The following is a 21,078-nucleotide window of genomic DNA, read 5'->3' as shown; positions in this document are numbered from 1 at the left end:
GATCTCTCAATTTAAGGTTTTGGGCCCATAAAAGGCGCATTTATTTTTCGATTTCGCCGAAATTTGGGACATCTTCGACATCTCTCTGCAATTTGGCCTCAATCGGTCCAGATTTGGATATAGCTGCCATATAGACCGATCCGCCGATTTAAGGCCAATAAAAGGCTTTCGCCGAAATTTGAAACAGTGAGTTGTGTAAGGCCCTTTGACATCTTTCTGCAAATTGGCCCAGATCGGTTCAGATTTGGATATGGCTGTTATATAGACTGATCTCTAGATTTAATGTCTTGGGCCCAGAAAAGGCGCATTTATTTTCCGATTTCACTGAAATTTGGGACAGTGAGTTGTGTTAGGCCTTTCGAAATCCTTCTTCAATTTGGTCCAGATTTGGATATAGCTGTTATATAGACCGAACTCTCGATTTAATGTCTTGGGCCCATAAAAGGCGCATTTATTATTGGATTTCGCTGAAATTTGGGACAGTGAATTGTGTTAGGCCTTTCGACATTCTGCTTCAATTTGGTCCAGATCGGTCTAGATTTGGATATAGCTGATATATAGACCGATCTCTCGATTTAAAATCTCGGCCCTATAAAAGGCGCATTTATAATCCGATTTCACTGAAATTTGAAACAGTGACTAATGTTAGGCTTTTCGACATCCGTGACGTATATGGTTCAGATCGGTTTATTTTTAGATATAGCTATTTAAAAGTCCAATAATTTGTAATACACAATTGAACAATGAGTTCTACTTAAAAGTATTTGTCCAAATCGGAACATATTTCGATATAACTGCTATGGGACATAAGGTATGCATTTTTCACCGGATTTTGACGAAAGGTGGTTTACATATATACCCGAGGTGGTGGGTATCCAAAGTTCAGCCCGGCCAAATTTTTTGCTTGTTTCAAGTTCCATCTGTGCCCTAAAGAAATCAGGTTAGAAATGCTGTTAATATGGAGCTATATCAAGACATAATTCGATATAGCCCACATTTAAACTTACTCAGTTTATGAACAAATATAGTCTTATGACCGGTATAAGGCGTAGAATAGACTTCAACCACCCAACAACTGCGGTACTGGTTTCAGACCGAAGCATGTTGACTCCTACTTAGACTAGCATGTAGTAGCCCAAAACTCCACTAGCAGACACTTTTTATTCACTATCTCCAAAGTAATCAGGACTAGTTCCACTGTTGTTTACTTTCAGTGTTAACAACTGATGAATTTAAGTTTGTCTTTGGAGTAACCAGTTGACCTTGGAACTAGTAATTCTGCTAGCTCCAACAAACTAGTTCCTTAATTGATTTCTTTAAACATTTATCAATGTTTGAAAAAAATATTTTTTTATTTTTCTGCCTGGTCTCGGTTTTTTTTTCTCACTCTCTCTACTTTAGCAATTTTTGTAAGTTATGTCAATGGTCGACGAGGAGATTTAAGCTTATAATCTTATGTTTGGTAGCCTACCGACATCACTTTGTTAATCATAGAATAAAGTAATAAGCATTACTCCACAGCAATACGGTTTTCAATTAAATTAAATTTAAAAAATGAGAAATACATAAAAAATTTCGCCGAGTTTTCTTAAATTAGTATAAAAAAAAATAACAAAATAAAATTTGCCGATCGGGAGACAAAAAGCACTATCATATTTTTTAAACCGACCCCTATCAGCAGTACCTGTTACTACTTACTACTACTAAATTTCCCATGAACACTCCATTAAGGAACAGGGGATACTTCTCTTATATCAATGAGTACAGTCCGTATAATATTTAAGCTCAATGATAAGGGGCCTCCTATTTTACACCGAGTCCGAATGGCGTGCCGCATAGCGATACCTTAAGCTAGAGAAGTTTAAATGTGGCAGGATACATGCAATTGTAGCCAGCATTTGTAAGGGGATATCACAGATAAAAATTTTTCTGATGTTCGCGCGGGGATTTGAACGCAGGCGCTCGGCATCATTGGCGAACATGCTCACCTCTGCGGCACGCTGGCCTCCTGTTATTAGTTTGGTAATTAGTATTTCAGAGCCAAATACAAAAATAACTACATTTCTTGGAATTTTGTGTAAAATGGAACTACAAAGACAAAATTGGCTACTGAAAAAGCAAGCTAGATGATGTTGCCAACTGGTTACTGGGTGGATTCCCTCCAGGTCCTTAAACCTTTTGTCATTTTGGAGTTCTGAAAAGGCCTGTTGGCTGGCTGGAAACTACACTGTAATGCCAGAGGCTACCAATGCATCCAGAAAAAGCCACAGTTTGGTGCGGTTAATGGGCTGGTGGTATCATTGGACCGTACTTCTTCAAAGCTGATGCGAATCGCAACGTAACTGTGAATGTTGAGCCTTATCGTGAAATGACATCCAATTTTTTTTTTTGCCCAAAATGCAAGAGCTTGAATTGCATGACATATGGTTTCAACAGACGGCGACACATGCCACCCAGCATGCGTAACAATAGACTTATTTAGAGGCGACTTCGGTTAATTTTTTATTTCACGCTCGGGACTGTTCATTTAGGTCGTGCGATTTAACGCCTTTACACTATTTTTTGTGAAGCTATATTAAAGCTTATGTCTATACAGATAAGCCCGCTTCAATTGACGCATTCTAAGAAACACTGAAGCATTTATTCTTGAGATATCGGCCGAAATGTTGGAAAAAGTGTGCCAAAATTGGGATTAGCGGATGGACCATTTGAGGCGCATTCACGTTCAACATTTGCATGGAATATTCTTCAAACATTTAATTATATGGACCGTACTATCGATTTTTCTGAATTTTATGTGTTTTTTTATCTTTGCAATATCTCTTTAAAATCGCACTTTATAACACAATCACATTATTATGCTTGAACTCCATCACCAATAAATTATTTTCAGAAGCAAATGCTGTTGATGACTTGTAAACAATACAGTGAGCTGTCAATAAAACAAAAAACACATAGCTGTCATTTCTAGTTTGACAGATAATCAGTGTGAACTTGGTAACACTTCGTGTCAGATACCCTGGTTTTTATTTTAGCTTTTATTCTATAGTTAAACTTTAGGAAACATATTTAACATGCTCGCCATATAAAATGCTTTAAATATTTCTTCAGTGAGCTGCTCGAATGACCATTTTGTATGTTAAGTCAACATTTCGTATCATACCCTCGTATAAATATTCTTGTGTTCATTTTTTTTTTTGCCTATTCATTCAGACTTAAGCACCATTCATTTGTTCGATTTCAATTCTCGAAGCCATTCGCTTTGCCGCATACCATTCCATGCCATGAAACCTCAGCCATTTCAAAATATCCAAAATAACATTTGTGTCTTTGTTCCTTGTCTCTCTCTCTCTCTCGTCTCTTCCCGACATTATAGACATCATCTATTCGATTGTGGACAAGCCTCAGATAGAGATTTCATCGTCATTCTCGTGGTTTCATAGATTTTACTGTTGTAAGCTCACTCACTCGAATTTCGGAGTCTGATTGCTAGCTACCCATGCCTGCCACACAGCCATTACCATTGGTATTACCCAGTGCTACCTATTGCTGTTACCTCGCTGCTGACTTGCTGCTGTAAATATCATCATCGTTGTCCATGATTCGTAAAAATGGTGATGGCATAGATGATGATTATGATGTTGCCGCTGTGATGTGATGAGAGCTGTTGTTGTTGTCGTTGTCTGTTGTCGAGATGAAAACAACCGCCGCTAATAATTGTAATGATTGGTAATGGAATAACGGCATATTAAAAGAAATTAAGAGGAAACAATACTAAAGTAAGTTGTTTTCTTTCCATTTCTTGCTTACCAGCTCGCTCGCTCTTTCACCCTTCAGCTAGCTGCTTTGGCCATGTTTTATTTGCACTTGAGTTTGCTGTTAAGTTTCGTTTGTAAACGTTTAGTTTTCTATTTTTATCATTTTCCTGTAGTTATTTTAGAGGAAACCAAACACAATTGCAGAAATGTTGTAATACAGTGCATTCCAGGCGTATGTTTGTGTCAAGATCCATTACCGCAAACATGAGCGTTGAAGAAAATACAATTTTCAAATTTTTAACATTTTAACTATTCAACAATTATACCCAACAACATTCACTTCGTGACCATGTTAGCTGCGGTACATTGTTGTACCACAAAAATGTTGTTGACAACATAGGGAGACAGCCTCTGTATGGGTAAATGAATTTATTTGTAATTAGGAATCATTTTCAATTGATTTACGTATGTTTTTCCAAAGGAGAGATGTAAAAGTAATTTCTAAAAGCAATTTTGACGAAATTTTCTATTAAATGCCAAATTAACTGATTTTTATACCCTACACCACTACTGTGGTACAGGGTATTACAACTTTGTGCATTTGTTTGTAAAACAAAAAAGGAAAAGAGATAGACCCCTTGATAAGTATACCGATCGACTCAGAATCACATTCTGATTCGATTTAGCTATGTCCTTCCATCTGTCTGTCTGTCCGTCCGTCTGTCCATGTTAATTTGTGTACAAACTACAGGTCGCAATTTTCATTCGAACGTCTTCAAATTTGGTATGGGCATGTTTTTCGGTCTAGAGACGAAGCCTATTGAAATTGGAAAAAAATCGGTTCAGATTTGGATATAGCTTCCGAATATATGTTCGTCTGATTTGCAGTAATACATCAATAAAATGGTCATATGTCAACCGATTCTCTCGCAATTTGGCAGGAAGGATTTTCTTATGACTCTCAATGTTAGTGGTGAATTTCATAGAAATCGGTTCAGATTTGGATATAACTCCCATATATATGTTCGTCTGATTTGCAGTAATACATCAATAAAACGGTCATTTGTTAACCGATTCTCTTGCAATTTGAGAGGAAGGATTTTTTTATGACTTTCGATATTAATGGTGAATATCATAGAAATCGGTTCTGATTTGGATATAGCTCCCATATATATGTTCGTCCGATTTGCAGTAATACATCAATAAAACGGTCATTTGTTAACCGATTCTCTTGCAATTTGAGAGGAAGGATTTTTTTATGACTCTCGATATTAATGGTGAATTTCATAGAAGTCGTTTTAGATTTGAAAATAGTCTCATATATATGTTCGTCCGATTTGCAGTAATATAGCAATAAAATGGTCATTTTTTAACCGATTCTCTCGAAATTTGGAAGGAAGGATTTTCTTATGACTCTCGATATTACTGGCGAATTTCATAGAAATCGGTTCAGATTTAGATATAGGTTTTATATATACATATATATACCGCTCGATTTTCACAACTAGTGGGCAAGCGCATTTATCGACCAATCTTCCCAAAATTTTGTACAACGCTTTCCTCGACGAATTCCACAGTATCCATAAAGTTTGGTCGAAATAGGTTCAGATTAAGATATTGCTCCCATGTATATGTTCGTCAGATTTTGGGTAATTTATTGTCATTTGTCAACCGTAGTTATTACATTTTGAACATATTTGCTTTGCTCGAAATTTGATACAGGAATTTTAATAATCTATCTGGATACATCCGCCGAGGTCCATCAAAATTTATTTCAGAATTAAACGTAGCCCATCTTTTTTGTTTATAGGGTAGGTGTAGGGTATTACAAAGTCGGCACCGCCCGGCTTTTGCCTTTCCTTACTGGTTTAATTTGTCTTTAGTTGAAGATCAAAAGAAATTTTACAATAATTATATATGTAGTTTCAAAGACACTTTCCAAAAAATCAAATAGGTACCATTTTCATTTAAAATGAATTACTAACGAAATTTCCAGCACCAAGAGAAATAATACTGCTTATAATGACAAAAACTGTCTGCTGATATGGTTAGGTTATGATATGTTGAAAAGACAGTAAGACCTACGCCAGTAATCGGTTTGTTGTGCGCTCCAAATACTAAAAAAGTAACCTCAAAAAAAAAATCTAAGTTAGGAATTCCGTGCTACTTACAAAATCTTTAATTATTTTCCATACCATGTCCCTACATTGGTTCATGTCCGATTTTACATACGTGAGCTCGCTGTCCTATATGTCCCGCTATGATACTGAGAGCTATACTGACCTCCTTCTTACACCCAGATAAAAGTTGATACCAAACGTGCTCATTTCAGTACCATACGGTATTGATAGTAAAGCAACATCGTATGGTACAAAAACAATAGCGGATGGTGTGGAGGAAACATAAAAAGATTAGTACCGTTTGGTACTAGCCTTATTACGGAACAGGTATTGGTTTTAATACCAATCTGTTATTGGTTTTAGTACCAGACCGTTTTTGGTCCCCTATTGAACCAAAAAATACAATTGAAAATAATATTAATCTAATTTTATTTAGATTATTTATGTTCAAATATTTATTTAAATTCAAACTCATTTTCAAGAAAATGGAAATGCTGAGTAACAAAGATACAAACAAAAAACTTAAAGCATGCGCCCATCTTTGGGACAACAGTGACCACCAAAGGATGGGCGAAATATTGAATAATAAATGATAATTGAAATAAAAAATAAAATAACAAATATATAATAATGGCGACAATATTTTATGTACAAAGCTCAACAACACACCATCAATTCTTAAAAGCCTCCCATGTTTGGTATTGAATTGATACCAAATGGTATTACAAAATCTTTGCCAATGACGCGAACAAAATAATACAGGTATTGGCAAAGTACCAACAATATTCTATCAGTGGACTTCCTTTAAGTAGCCACGTCTTCTCACGATCTGGATCTCTCCATAGGAATTTCGCCGTCCCACCACCGCATCGCTGGTCTACAGTGTTGCATGCGCATTCGTCGCCCACTACCTTATCGGAGTGCGTAAAAATTTTTTAACTTTGTGATAAAAAAAAGTCTATTGAAGCATTTGCTAAATACAAATAGGGTGTTTCTAAGTTCGGCATGAAGTAGTAGTCAGCACTTTTGTTTTTTAAACTCTAAGCATATGTAAAACTTTCTATTAAAAAATGTTCAATAAACGTCAATACTATCTTCGGCTCTCCTTGTGAATAAAAATATTTGAGCTGAGATTGCAGATTACGGCAGAAATTCACAGAAATTGGCAGAACGGTTTATAAGGAAGATATATTAATGTATTATCCGATGTAGCCTATCTTCGAAATTACCCCGTCTAAGGACGAAATCATAATCTGAATATCATTCCGTTTGTAACTCATCGAAATATTGATCTGCGACCTAACAAAGTATATATATTCTTGATCGTCTGTGACGTGTAGAGAGGACGCTCACTTTGGAAGATGTAAAGCTAGGCGCTTGAAATTTTACACAAATACTTCTTATTAGTGCAGGTCGGTTAGGATTGTAAGTGGGCCAGATCGGTTCATGTTTTGGTATAGCTGCCATATAAACCGATCTCGGATCTTGATTTCTTGAGTCTCAAGAGGGTGCAATTCTTATCCGATTTGGCTGAAATTCTGTCTGTCCGTCCGTCCGGCTGTCTGTCGAAAGCACGCTAACTTTCGAAGGAGTAAATCTAGGCGCTTGAAATTTTTCACAAATACTTGTTATTAGTGCATGTCGGTTGGGACTGTAAATGGGCCAAATAAGTCTATATTTTGGCATAGCTGCCATATGAACCGATCTCGGATCTTGACTTCTTTAGCCTCTAGAGTGTGCAATTATTATCCAATTTGGCTGAAATGTTGCACGTATCGTTTTGTTATGACTCCCAACAACTAAGTTTGGCTTTAATCGGTTTATAATCTGATATAGCTGCCATATAAACCGATGTCGGGTATTGACTTCTTAAGTCTTTACATTGTGCAATTCTCATCCTATGTTGCAAAGATTTTGCGAAGTGTCTTGTTACGACTTCGAAGTGTTTTGTTATGACTTCCAACAACTGTGCCAAGTATGGTCTAAATCCGTTCATAACCTGATATAGCTGTCACATAAGCAGATCTGAGATCTTGAATTCTCGAGCCTCTAGAGTGCACAATTATCCGATTTAGTTGAAATTTAGCTTGAAATGTTTTGTTTCGTCTTCCAAAAACTATGCCAAGTGTGGACTAATTCGGTTTATAACCTGTTATAGCCCCCATATAAACCGATCTCCCTATTATTATCCGATTTGGTTGAAATTTTGCTCAATAACTTCTAAACCAAGTATGGCCTGAATCGGTTCATAAGCTAATATAGCTTCATTAGCATGGCAAATTTTATCCGTTATCCTATGTTTGCCTATAAAGAGATACCGGGCAAAAGCTTGACAAATGCGATCTATGGTGGAGGGTTTACAAGATTCGGTCAGGCCGAACTTGGCACGCTTCTACTTGTTTTTAATTATTTATGAAATTTAGGGCTGTTAATTTGCTGTTTTAGCAAAATATACTGCTACCCTATTTTGAGCAGACTTTCCGTTGTTATATCAAACATTTTTGCTAATTTACCAACAAATTTCTCTGAGTGTGTGAATATCACATTCCACAACATTTTCTATAAAAATTATATACAAAGGGAGATTTCTTAAGAGCAAAAGGAAAGTTTTTCAAAAAAAAAACACATAGACTTCAGAAAAACGCATGAAGTTAAGTTAGGTTGAAAAGAGGGTGCAGATATTAATCCGCCCCATGACACTATGGACATACACCTAAGCCAGTAATCGGCTTGTTGTGCGCTCTAAAAACCAGAAAGTAACCTCTAAAAAGAAAATTTTAAGTTAGGAATTCCGTGTTTACAAAATCCATTCACTTAGTCCAATTTTGGCATACCCTTTCCAACATTTCGGCCGGTATCTCACGAATAAATGCTTCGATGTTGTCTTTCAATGCGTCAATTGAAGCGGGCTTATCCATATAGACATGAGCTTTAACATAGCCCCAAAAAAATGTCTAAAGGCTTTAAATCGCACAATCTAGGCGTCCAATTGACTGGTCCCGAACATGAAATAAAATGTTTATCGAACTCGTCTTTCAATAAGTCCATTATTACGCATGCTGTGTGGCATGTGGAACCGTCTTGTTGAAACCATGCAAGTCAAGTTCTTGGATTTTGGGCAAAATAAAAGTTGGATATCATCTCACCATAGCACTCACCATTCACAGTTACGTTACGATTCGCATCATCTTTGAAGAAGCACGGACTAATGATGCCACCAGCCCATAAACCGCACCGAACTGTGACTTTTTCTGGATGCATTGGTAGCTCTTGCAATGCTTCTGGCTGATCTTCACTACAAAATTGACAATTCTGCTTATTTACGTACCCATTGAGCCAAAAATGAGCTTCGTCGCTCAATGGAAGATGCGCGCGATTAACTTTCTCCACAGAACACGCATTTTGATAATAGAATTCAATAATTTGCAAGCATTGTTCGTTTGTAAGACCATTTATGGTTAAATCATAGACCAAACTGAAGATGTTTGACAGTAAAAAAAAACACGCAACGTGCGTGAGCTGTTTAAACCAATGTTACCAAAATGATTATAGCTAAAAAATCACCCTTTATAACTTCCACATCTGGTAAATGGTACACAATGCCATAGTCAAAAAGGATCATATCATTCGGTTCATCAAATAAAAAGTCTTTGACAACAAGTATTAAAGAAACGGGCTAACAAATATAAACAACATCTTGTATTGCTCAGATCAATAGATCTAAGTTCGGCCGGGCCGAAGTTCTTTGCACGGTTTCTATATAATGGCAGAAATTAAAAAATGATAAAGAGATGTCAAGCAGTAAATTATATGGATTTTTTTTCTATAAGAATTGCCTCCTTTAGAAACTCCAGACGTCATATCGATATATAGGTTTATACGGGAGCTATATCGGGTTATAAATCGTTCGGACCATACTTGGCTCGAATGTTGGAAGTCATAACAAAACGCCAAGTGCAAAATTTCAGGCAAATCGGACAAGAATTGCACCCTGTAGATGCTCAAGAAGTGAAATCGGGAGATGGGTTTATATGGCAGCTATATCAAAACATGGACCAATTTGGACCATTTTCAATCCCAACCGACCTAGCTTTACTCCTTCGAAAGAACGTAATGACGCAACTAGTATCCTCTTATTTCCGCATTTTTTTTTCTCTTTAAAACCACTGTGCAATTGTACTTTTTGATTTGGCATGGGTAAGTTTTCTTAAACATCGATTAGTCATTTCGCTAAATTAAAATTCAATTTCGATGCGTAATTTCAAAAATCTACTTACAACTTCAAATAAAATCTTTTATTATGAATTTAATTTGAAAAAAAAAATGTTTTTAATTTATGACCTTTTTCCAATTTGCTTTCTTTACAGTTTCTCTGTCATATAAAACTACTGACAATCAAAGGATTATTCCAGAATATTCAATGCAAGCCAATATCGCTGCCCGCTACCGCAATTTTTCTTCGATTCTCCCTTCTCAAACCCAACTATCGCCCCTCAACTGCAACTTTAGATCTGTAGCCAGCAACAGCAGCCGCCGGACGACATGTCAGAACCACTTAGTAATGATGTTAGCACCGAATCCTTATGTACAGTCATAGAAACCAGTAGCAACGAATATCTATCGAATAAATTTAAAGATCCCATAAAAAGCACCTCACTAGAATCGCTCGACACAAATCGCATATCGCCGCAGAATAATCTCAAACAAAATGGTTGTCACGTCCTACGTGGTTCTCTAGACGAAAGCTGTGATACAGATACAACAGAAAAGTCCCTTAACAACGCCACAACCGAAGAGGAGGGCGAATGTGAAAAGAAGCCCAAATCAAAATTGAAAAAATCCGTCTCGTTCGATCCGAATGATGAAAAGATACGAAAATTCATAACAGGCGAACCCATAGTAGATCAACAGAATCCCTTCAAGAGTAATGGTTATTTAGCAAACGGCACCATCGCCGGAGCAGGAAGTGCCAAGAGAAAGGACAAGAAAACGCCACCACCGGTGCCGGCCAAACGCTCAACGCTCAGTGTGCGAAAAACCGTTACCCAACAGTTGAGGGAACGTGAAAGGGAAAAGGAGAAGGAAAGGGAGCGCCTCAAGAACGAGGCGAATAATCGCAAAAGCAATGGCAGCATTATTAAATCACCGTCCGATGAGTTTGTCTCCACAGAAGATGTGCTAAAGCAGTCAAAATACGTAAAGACCTACATCAAGAATCCAGATCCCTATTTTGTCTATGATCCAACAGTATTAGCTCGTTTGAAATTCGAAGAGCTACGAGAACTAGCTTTAAAAAAGCCACCAAAGAGGATAGTACCACAGCAACAGCAGCCACCGCAGCCCCAGCCAAGGGAACGTCTGAAGGATTTGAAAAATCGCCAAAACGAAAATAAGCCCACAAAGCCGTCAACGCTGACATTCAAAAAATGTTCCAAGCCCAACTATCCAGAACTATCGGATTTGAAAATTAAAACCGGCACAGATTTGGAGGATAGCCTTTACAACCCCTTGGAAGTTACCAAGAATGCCAAGAAATTCGATGAGAGAGTTAAAAAATTGCATATATCCTCCGATGATGACCTGGACGAAATTGAAGAGCCTTTAACTAAAAGTGAGTCAAGTGATGATAATAACATGAATGCTGGAAATCGCCAATCAGACGACAAAATGCCCCCAAATGAAGAAAATGGTAGTGTGAGTAGGGAACCTTCACCCCCGCCTCCCGGAACATTTACCAACACCATCAAATCGAAAGAATTTCAAGAATATTTGGAGAAAAAGGGACTCACCTTGATACCCAAGAAAATACCCAACGGCGCCCAACCGCTGTATGGCAACAAGCCGCAGCAATCCACACCCCTAAAACAAATTAGCTTTAAAGCCGAACCCGAGCGCATACAATTTTCCTCCAATGGCACCGATTCGGTGGACACTGGCGGAAATAATCGCAAACCTTCAGTATTTCAGAGACTATTGGCCAATAGTATATTTGCTTCGCGTCGAAAAACGACACCCAAAGAACCGGTTCCTATAATCAAGCCTCTTTATGAAGCAAGCAATGAGAATGGTTCCTTAAAGCCCATTAAACGTGTTGTACTGGAGCGTCAGAGTTTCCATGGAAGACCCAAGGCGGGAAATTTGCTGAGTCCAGCCGAAGCCCTGGAACTAAAGCAGCAATTGGAGAGGTCCCGCAAAAGTTACGCCAGTGGTGACGATGTGCCGCTATCGATCTCAAGTTCTTTGACCAATGCCGAAAATCCCGACTTAAATGATTCACAGAATTTTGCAAATATTAAACCAGCCGGAACACCTGGCTTAAGAAGGAAAGAGTTGCAAGCAAAAACTATAGCCAAGCCACCACGGCGTACCTTATCAAGAGATCGCATAACTAAGTACGAACCACCAAAGATGGTGCTTAGCGAGCGTCCCACAAATGTCAACAACAATTTGTACACTTTGGCCCGCGAACAGCCTGCAAAGAATGATGCGAATTTTAGGCGAACCCTGGATCGGCAAAGCATGATACCGAAACGAACCACCCAACAAGCGGATAAACAGCAAGTTTTCGGCAGATCCTCGTCCATGGATCGAAATGAGATTTTGAAGAGAAATATTAACCGCAACCAGCAACAAAGATCAAATAGTGTGACGGGAGAAGCCCTGTTGGCTCCCATCACCACCAAATCTCGAGAGAATGTACAAGAAACCACATTTCCGGTAAATGATGGCCCGCCTATAACATCCACACCCATTAGGCAGTCTCATACGGTCAATGGTCTCAGCACAAAAACAATTTCTCCCATATCCTCCATTCCCAAGAAGGCGTCACAGCTGGGAGTTTATGTGGACCAGCAGGAGTGGGAAAAACTGAGAGCTATAAAGGAGCAAACTGACAAAGAACTATACCATAGGGTTATGCAGCAACAACAGAAACTGCAACAGCAACAACAACAACAACAACAGCAGCAAAAGTCCCAACAAGAAGAGCAAAAAACCCCCACGTCTCCTCCACATGCTTCTCAACAACAACAGCAAAGTTCTAATTCAGAACAGAAACTGGAAAATATTTATGAACATTTGCCAGGAGGCAGCCAAGTGCGCTTGGCTCCAGGCGAATCCAGCACCTTCACTAGAGGCTCACCACAACGCAATACCTTTTCCGGCATTATACGTTCCAATAATCGGCAAGTAAAAATAATCGATGGCAAACCAGTGGTGGCCCCAGAAACCATGCAATCGTCTTCTAAGCTTATCAATGGTCCCGTACCACGCTCTCAAAGTGTTTTGGATAATGTGACACGCCGAGGAGGCTATGAAAGTGAAACTCCGGAGACCCCGGTGGTTTTACGTCGCAAAGCTGAGGGAGACAATTCGCAACAGCAGCAACAACAACCTACCCGACGTATTGGAGGTCTTCTGACACGCGAAGAAATTTTGCAGAAAATTAAAGAATTCTGCCGCAAGTCGATCAATAAGACTCCAACCAATCAAGCCCCCGTCCCATTGCAAGCCATTTACGAGAAGCAGCCAACTGGAACAGATCTCTCGCCCGTCTCGTACGTTTCGGTGGAGACCCATCAAAGGCCTGCATCACGTATGTATGCAGCTCCTCAAGTACCACAGCGCATGCACAGCCTACCGGCAGCCGCAACTGCTACAGGTCACTTTGTGCCCATAGCCCAAGAAATAGTTACCGATCCCAATACGAACTCACCAATTTATGCCCATGTCGTTAAGAGAGGCAGTCTGCAATCGAATCAATCGGAATTATATGAAATTCCCCAAAGGACTTTGGTGGCCGCTCCGCCACCTACCCAATATTTCATACGAAGAGAGGCGGCTCCAACAGAATTGAAACCTGTCTACATACGCCAAGGTACATTGCAACGACCCGAAAGTGCCTTTTCGCCAGCCCCAACCCAGTACATACTGGTGGATGGAGAAAAACTACAACCTGCACAACTTATAGCAGCCTACCCACAAACTGAGCTGTATGCCCAACCACAATACATTCGGCCACATCAGCTCCAGTCGATGCCGGGAGCTAGTTATGGTTATATTACAGTAAGAGAGCCCCTTATCCATCAAGGCCAGCCCCAACATCCACAGATGATACGACCCCGTTTGCACGACGGCCGTAGTACTCCATTGATACTTGATCGCTCAAGTCAACAAGTGAGTCAAATCTATTGGACCCCACAGCACCAGAGACTACAACAGCAGGCGGGACTATTAACCGATCAGATTAGTCCACGTTACGCACTTAAGCAGTCTTATGTGATGCCTGGTCCACAACAGCAGCAGCTATTACAAAATCGTGCTACACCCCTTATACTACAGCATCCGCAACTTTCGCCCCACATACAAAACATTCCAGCACAACGCCAATATTCTCCTTCGCCTCTCATTAGGGAACCAACTCCCACTCAAACGATGCACCAGATACAACAGACGAAACCACAACAGCCACAAATTCAGGAGTTAACCTTGGCCAATGCTCGACAAAGTCCAGCATTCGATTGGGAAAGTGGCTCTGAGGCCGGTGAGGTTCAGCGAATTATGGAGAAGCAACAACAGCACGACCAAAAAACCGGTGAGTTAAAAAGATCAACATCACTGTTAAGGAGTTTCAGGCTGAAAATGTCCCATTTAGTGGTCAAAAATAGAAAGTAGTTCAAACAACACCTTCTCCCCACTTCACGTTACTTACTAATCAAATAAATGAATGAATCTAAAAACAAATAACAAGTGCTATGCCTAGTTTATCCTAAGTATAACTTGACTAACTCTCAAATTAATTGGACTAATGAACACCAAGTAAAATGAATATCCAACCATATTCCTAAACATAAGCATGATGCATTTTTATTTCTCTTTTAGATTTTAAGATAGTTTGTATATTTATGTGTTTGTGTTTTAGATACATATTTTTTCTCAGAGGTTTTACAAAAACCAGTTTACCTACAATATTACGTATAATAGATTTATGTCATAGATGGTTTAAAACTGAAAACCATTATCGAAATATTACTTTAATAAAATTTCGCAATAAAAACAAAAGTAAATTGGTCGAATCGTAATTGTGTTTTTCCTATCTGTCTCTCTCTCTCCTTTAAAATTTTTAAATTCAAATTAACGGTCACATTGTGGGTTTCCCTATTTCTTCTGGCAACACTACTAAAATATACAACCATGTACAGCTCAATACATACATTTGCATGCATGCTGGGAAGTCTATGTGAGTGTGGCCGAATAGTATTGCCACTTTGTGTTAACATTATGACTGAGCATTGCCATACTCCGCTAGTGGGGAGGGGAACATAAAAACTGGTAAAGTTGCCATCACACGATATGTATTGTCATCAGTGTTTCCGTTTTAGGTAGATTCCTACCAAAATTGATAGGATTCTTCCTATTGGTAGGCTGACCGAAAATTTTGGTAGGTTTTTTCAATATATACATATACCAAGATAATAACTAAAAAACACGTCGGGGAAAAAACTCGAAATTGTTTCACTTCAAAAAAATTTAGCTAAAGTCAATAAAATATACCCGTTTTATAAGGCCATAATGCTGCATTTGTTGATGATGGCAGCTAAATTGAAATATTTTCCATTCTGAACCATACTCGGCACGGACGTCGATGAGTCTATTACTGTTGCAAGAAGTCTCACTGTTTCAAAATTCAGTTGATAAATGGCTAACTGGCACGAGTGTCAAGGGATCTGTTCGAAATTTCGTGAATTTTGGGTAAACAATTTAGCTTTTGTACGATTAATTCCTTTAATCCGAAGATCGGGCTATATGGCAGCTATATACAAATATGGTCAGATCTGGAGGGGTACAATGCAACTCATTCGAATGGTTTAATACCTTAAATCGAGAAATCACTTTATGCAAATTTGCCATTGTTGTTCATATGAAATCAAGAATTCTTAACGGGAGATCGGTATATATGGGTGCTATATATAGATATGGCCATCTTAAAACTATGCCCGTTATTTGTATAGGCTGTAAAGTGATTCCAAGATGGTTACTTTTTAGGATTGAAAATGTGTGTTTAATTCGACGTGTTGCAAACGGAATGACAAATTGACCAACTGTTCTGTGGTGGCTATAGAAATATATATACTGCTTTTTTGGTTTGTACAACATTTGGTAGGTTTTGGTTGGGTTTAATAGGATTTTTCTTTAATTTTGGTGCGAAATAATGTTTTTGAGTGGCTACACTGATTGTCATATGTATTTTCAAAGATAGCAACTCATGGCTAAATAATAACAAGTGGTCTCATTTGTACAAAAACCACAAACCATATGGTGCAATCAGCCATCTCGCCATCAAGATGATTTGTTGAGAATTTCAGCAAAATCGAATGAAAAATAAAGTTTTTATGGACATTAGACCCTTTATCGGAAAATCGGTCTATATAGCAGCTATATCCAAATATGGTCCGATTTGGCCCGTTCAAGAACTTAGCCTGCGTGCATCAAAAAAACTTATCTGTGCCAAATTTCAGCTCAATATCTCAATTTTTGAAGGCTCTAGAGTGATTCTAACAGACGGACGGACACACGGACATCGTCAAATCGTCTTAGAATTTTACGACGCCGAAATATATATACTCTGTAGGGTCGGAAATTGATATTTTGATGTGTTGCAAACGGAATGACTAAATGAGTATATCCCCTATCCTACGGTGGTGGGTATAAAAATATAATACATATGAGAATACATATCGATTAGAGCGCGCTCTATTCATATTTAACGTACATAAGCAAAGCCTTATGGATACAGAAAGTGATAGCACATATGTAACGCACATATCGTTTGGAGCTTGGAGAGACTATGTTAGAGCTTTGAAAATAAAAACAAAAATTTTAAAACAATTTCTGGATTATGGCAGACATGTTCTATAGAACTCAAAGGCTTTTTGGAATGAGCCCTCAAGTCACATAACCAAATTTGGAGCCAAGTTCCTAGACCACCTTGTTTTCAATGATATTCGTTTTAAATTTTTGGCCGTCAGAAAATGAGAAAATAAAGACATTAGCCGGAAGTTTGATGGTCAATGGATAACAATATGGTGAGTTTTCGAAAAATCTTGTATTCCTGGTGTATATATTTGGTGGAATTTTAACCGTATTTATCATCTGAAATATCGCCAGCATATGTGGGGGAAAGCATCTGCTGAAAATTGGATGACCCTAATAGGTTAATTTTTGGGATCGGTTTATATGGCAGGAATATCCAAATATGAAACATTCTTGGTATGTATACTATAAGTGTATATTTACTCCTTGTCCTAGAGCTAATAAACAACTGTATATCTATGAGACTTAAGGCGATGCGAGATGGATGGATGGAGCAGGTCATACCATCGCGGTATAATCGAGACGACACTTGAAGTCGAGTGCGAGACACTGCTGCCAGCGGCACAGACTTGGATATCCATCTGGAATATCATATTACACGGATGGAGCAAAGCTAGAGATCAGAGTGGGCCTGGAGGTTTACATTGAGAACCCAGGGATTGATATCTGTTTTAGACTACCTGACAATAAAACGATACTGCAGGCAGAGATCCTAACGATCCAAGCGAAATTTCAGCCAAATCGGGTAAGAATTGCGCCCTCTAGTGGCTCAAGAAGTCAAGATCCAGGATCGGTTTTTATGGCAGCTATATCAAAACATGGACCGATGTAGCCCATTTACATTCCCAACCGACATACGCTAATACTTCTTTGTGCAAAATTTCAAGCGGCTAGATTTACTCCTTCGAAAGTTAGCGTGCTTTCGACAGACAGACGGACGGGCATGGCTAGATCGACTTAAAATGTCATGACGATCAAGAATATATATACTTAAGGGGTCTAGGACGAATATTTCGAGGAGTTACAAATAGAATGACGAAAATAGTATACACACATCCTATGGTGGAGGGTATAATAAATGGAATAACCTTCAGGCCTTACAATTAAGAAAGGAATTCGCTGTTTAAACTAATCACTCCGTGCTTTTATATAAAAATCCCATTAATCGGCTAGTAGAACTTATATTTGCCATTAATTACCCGCTACAAATGTTCACTTTTTTCACCATCTGAGAATTTACAACCAGCCAAAGACAACAGATACGATTAGAAATCTGACGTTTCCTTTTGTTTCATTACGAAGAGTCGCCTAAAGGTGGGCATTAACATCAGTTTTCACAGTGAAAAACTCCATAAAAAATCTCTGAAACAATTTCATTTGGGGTACTAAGGCCGGATTTCTCATCCTCCTCCCCCGGTTTCAATTTATCGTATCGATTTTCGTTTGGTTTAAGGTATTTAGTTTTCTGAATACTTGCTTATTGCTTATCCTAACGGCAAACCTTAACCGGCAGTTGAGCGTCGGTTAGTGACTTAGGGCCAAAACTGAATGAGCTTTGGTTTTTTTTGCAGTTAATGCAACCCTGTACACATCGCGGACGCGTAAAAAGTGTTTTTGGTCGTCAAAGTTAAAAGTTGTTCAACTTTTGGAAGTTACATTTTTAACATTTGTTCTTAGAGTTGCATTTTTCAATGCGACGTTCCTCAACGCGCTTATTCTGTTTATGCCTTTTCCGTTCCTATAAATACAGCTGTGTTTTGTTTATCGATTGCTGCATAATATAACGGTGTGTTTACGTACTTATACAGTAACAATTTGACCATAAAAATTTGCAAATGAGTAAGAAACTTCAGGGGGAAAAAACATCCAGCCGAAATTTGCAACCTCTCATTTACAAAAATCTTCAAATTTCTGTCGCTCTTACACTCTCTCTTAAAAAGTATGTGCAAATTTTTGAGTACGCGACACTCTAAATGCTGCATAATGTTGCCATATCTTTTAAATTACCTTAAAAGTGCACGAGAAAACAAAATTCGTTAACAGGAGGTTTATCCCCTCGAATAAAATAGTGTTCCGGTTAGCTAATACGAACTTTATTTTTTGTACGAGAAACCCGCCCTAAGTTCTTTATTGAGTGGAAATTTCGTATTCATTAAAAGCGTGGACGAAAAGTTTTTCAATTTGGGCAAGCATGATAAAAAAGGAACTTTCGACACATTCGCGTTGCACTTTCCTTCATTTTCTTTTAAATGAATAATAATTCTTAGTAAACATAGCTCTTTCATTTTTTGTTTTTATTTAATAACACTACACAAACAACACAATTTACCAAAATAATGCAGGTGGTGAAACATATGATGGGAGTGTTGCCAATATGTTTTTTTAGGAAAAAAATTGCCTTTTTGAGGATTTCTACAATAATGTAAAATTGTTTTGTGAAAACTTTACTTAATACCTACCTTAAGACTGAAGGAACATGAATTGGGGTAGCATAAAAACTCAGGATTCACTAAACAAGGTTAAACCAAGCGAACAGCCGACATACAATTTTTTTAATTTTTAGCTGTGCTTGGCATTGAGGATGTCAACTTGTTCTCTTTTTACATTAATTATTTGTTTATGTTTTCTCCAATTGGATGACGTCTTCAATCGGCAGATTTGACATCCTTAATGATGTTCATAGGACCTATCGACTTTATGTTTTCGCAAGTGACCTAACCTTCTATTAGTGAATTCTGATAAAAAAAAACTGTCGAAAAACACAAGTGGATTAACAAAAATAAACTATCAAGATAATTAACAAGTGTTTTGAAAATCTGGAGTCAAATTTGAGGGATGAAAGAGAAGCAGCGAGACTGGTGGCAAAGATATTATTTAATTGCAGTCGAAACAGCATAACTGTAAAACCCCGTTTACACTGCTCATTAAATTCGGATTTAAAGCTCTCCTCAGCTGATTTTATAAAAGGAAAACAAATGATTGAGCCATTAAATATGGATTAAAGGGCAGTGTTAACAGGATTTAATACGCTTTAGTGAAAAATCTCATTTAAGAGTTGGTATTCTATTCTGCTTTCGGAATAGTCCCGGAAATCTTTAATTGCTCCGCGAGCAGAATTTGACAGTTGTGTTGTTTTTATTTTCATACCAAGAGACGTTTTTTATCTGCACTTGTGGTTTTATTATTTTTTTTTACGAGTAAATAAAATAAAAAGAAGATAAAACGAACCATTTAAACCAATAAAACAAAAATGATGCCGACAATGATGTCAAGCGTTGCCACTCATTTTTTCTTTTGCCATTTTCCTCATTATAAACAGAGAACTACTTTGTCACCTATTTTCCACCAGCAATTCGCGTTTTTATATTTGGAGTTTGACAGCATTGCGGCTGAAAAGCTGAACAGAATACTCAGCTAAAGTGAAAGTTGACGGAAATAACAATGAAGTTTTGTAAATATCGCTAAACTAAAAAAGTTTTTACACCCCAAAAAGTTATTTTTATGAGAAACTGGCATTTTAAAAATTCCCGTCATCTATAAAATTTGCAAAATCATATTTTGATATATAACATATGGTTGTCCTAACTTCCTAAGAGTTCGTCTAAGCATTGCTCTTTTTCAACTCGAGTTATTTTGTACATTATTACGTACGATGACGTGAAAATTCGCTCGCTCTTATGCCTAGATAGCGTAACTGGAAACTAGTTTCACTTATCTGAACTACGCGATACAGAAAATTACGGATAAATTAAACCAAATTGACCTATTTTTAACGTTTCACTTATTCGGTTTCAACTTTATTATAGCTTTTTTACTCATTAGTAACTTCGATTTATACGAATGTGCATTAAAACTGAATTACAGTTTTATCACTGATTTTGACAGATTTGTATATATTTTGGAAATTTAACATGCAAACATCTGCAATTTTGTAAATATATAAATTTTTTTATGTAAGATGACGCTATTTTTGGAAAAATTCTCTGCAAATTTTTGGCAGCATAACGAATTTTCATAAAAATTTGGCAACATTTTCAGAAAGAAATATGCAGAGAGAAGAAAGCACTAAAAGCGACGACGCCAAAACAGAATAGAGCAATATGTAAAAAATATTTTTTTGGACTGAATGATCAGTGTTTTGCAAAAGTAAACATAAAATAAGAAATGTTAAATACTTTTTCATATCATCCAAACGTTTGATAAAATAAATCATTGTTTTATTGTTTTTAAAATAGAAACAGAAGAACGACGCGTACACCCATGCGCATGTCCATTCGTTGCTGTCTCAAAACGATTAAAACAAAAACCATAAGAATACGTGAGACCGT

At 37.7% G+C, this 21,078-nt stretch overlaps 1 protein-coding gene across 12 annotated transcripts in view; it reads left to right on the top strand.

Annotated features, from left to right (window-relative positions):
- LOC106090515 (formin-J) overlaps positions 1-21,078 on the top strand; it is a 327,305-nt gene that overhangs the window by 270,911 nt on the left and 35,316 nt on the right. For 8 of the 12 annotated variants that reach the window (XM_059366827.1, XM_059366829.1, XM_059366826.1 and 5 more), the window contains one exon: positions 10,246-14,471. In XM_059366827.1, coding sequence (XP_059222810.1) covers positions 10,421-14,471 — 4,051 coding nt within the window. In that variant the 5' untranslated portion in view covers positions 10,246-10,420. Of the gene's footprint in view, positions 1-3,376; positions 3,780-10,245; positions 14,472-21,078 lie in introns of all 12 variants that reach the window. The other 4 variants (XM_059366830.1, XM_059366828.1, XM_059366820.1 and 1 more) reach the window with 1 other exon arrangement.

Source organism: Stomoxys calcitrans, chromosome 4 (assembly GCF_963082655.1).
Source record: "Stomoxys calcitrans chromosome 4, idStoCalc2.1, whole genome shotgun sequence".
NCBI lineage: Eukaryota > Metazoa > Arthropoda > Insecta > Diptera > Muscidae > Stomoxys > Stomoxys calcitrans.
Note: the sequence above shows the minus strand (reverse complement) of the source record. Positions and strands in the feature narration are given on the sequence as shown.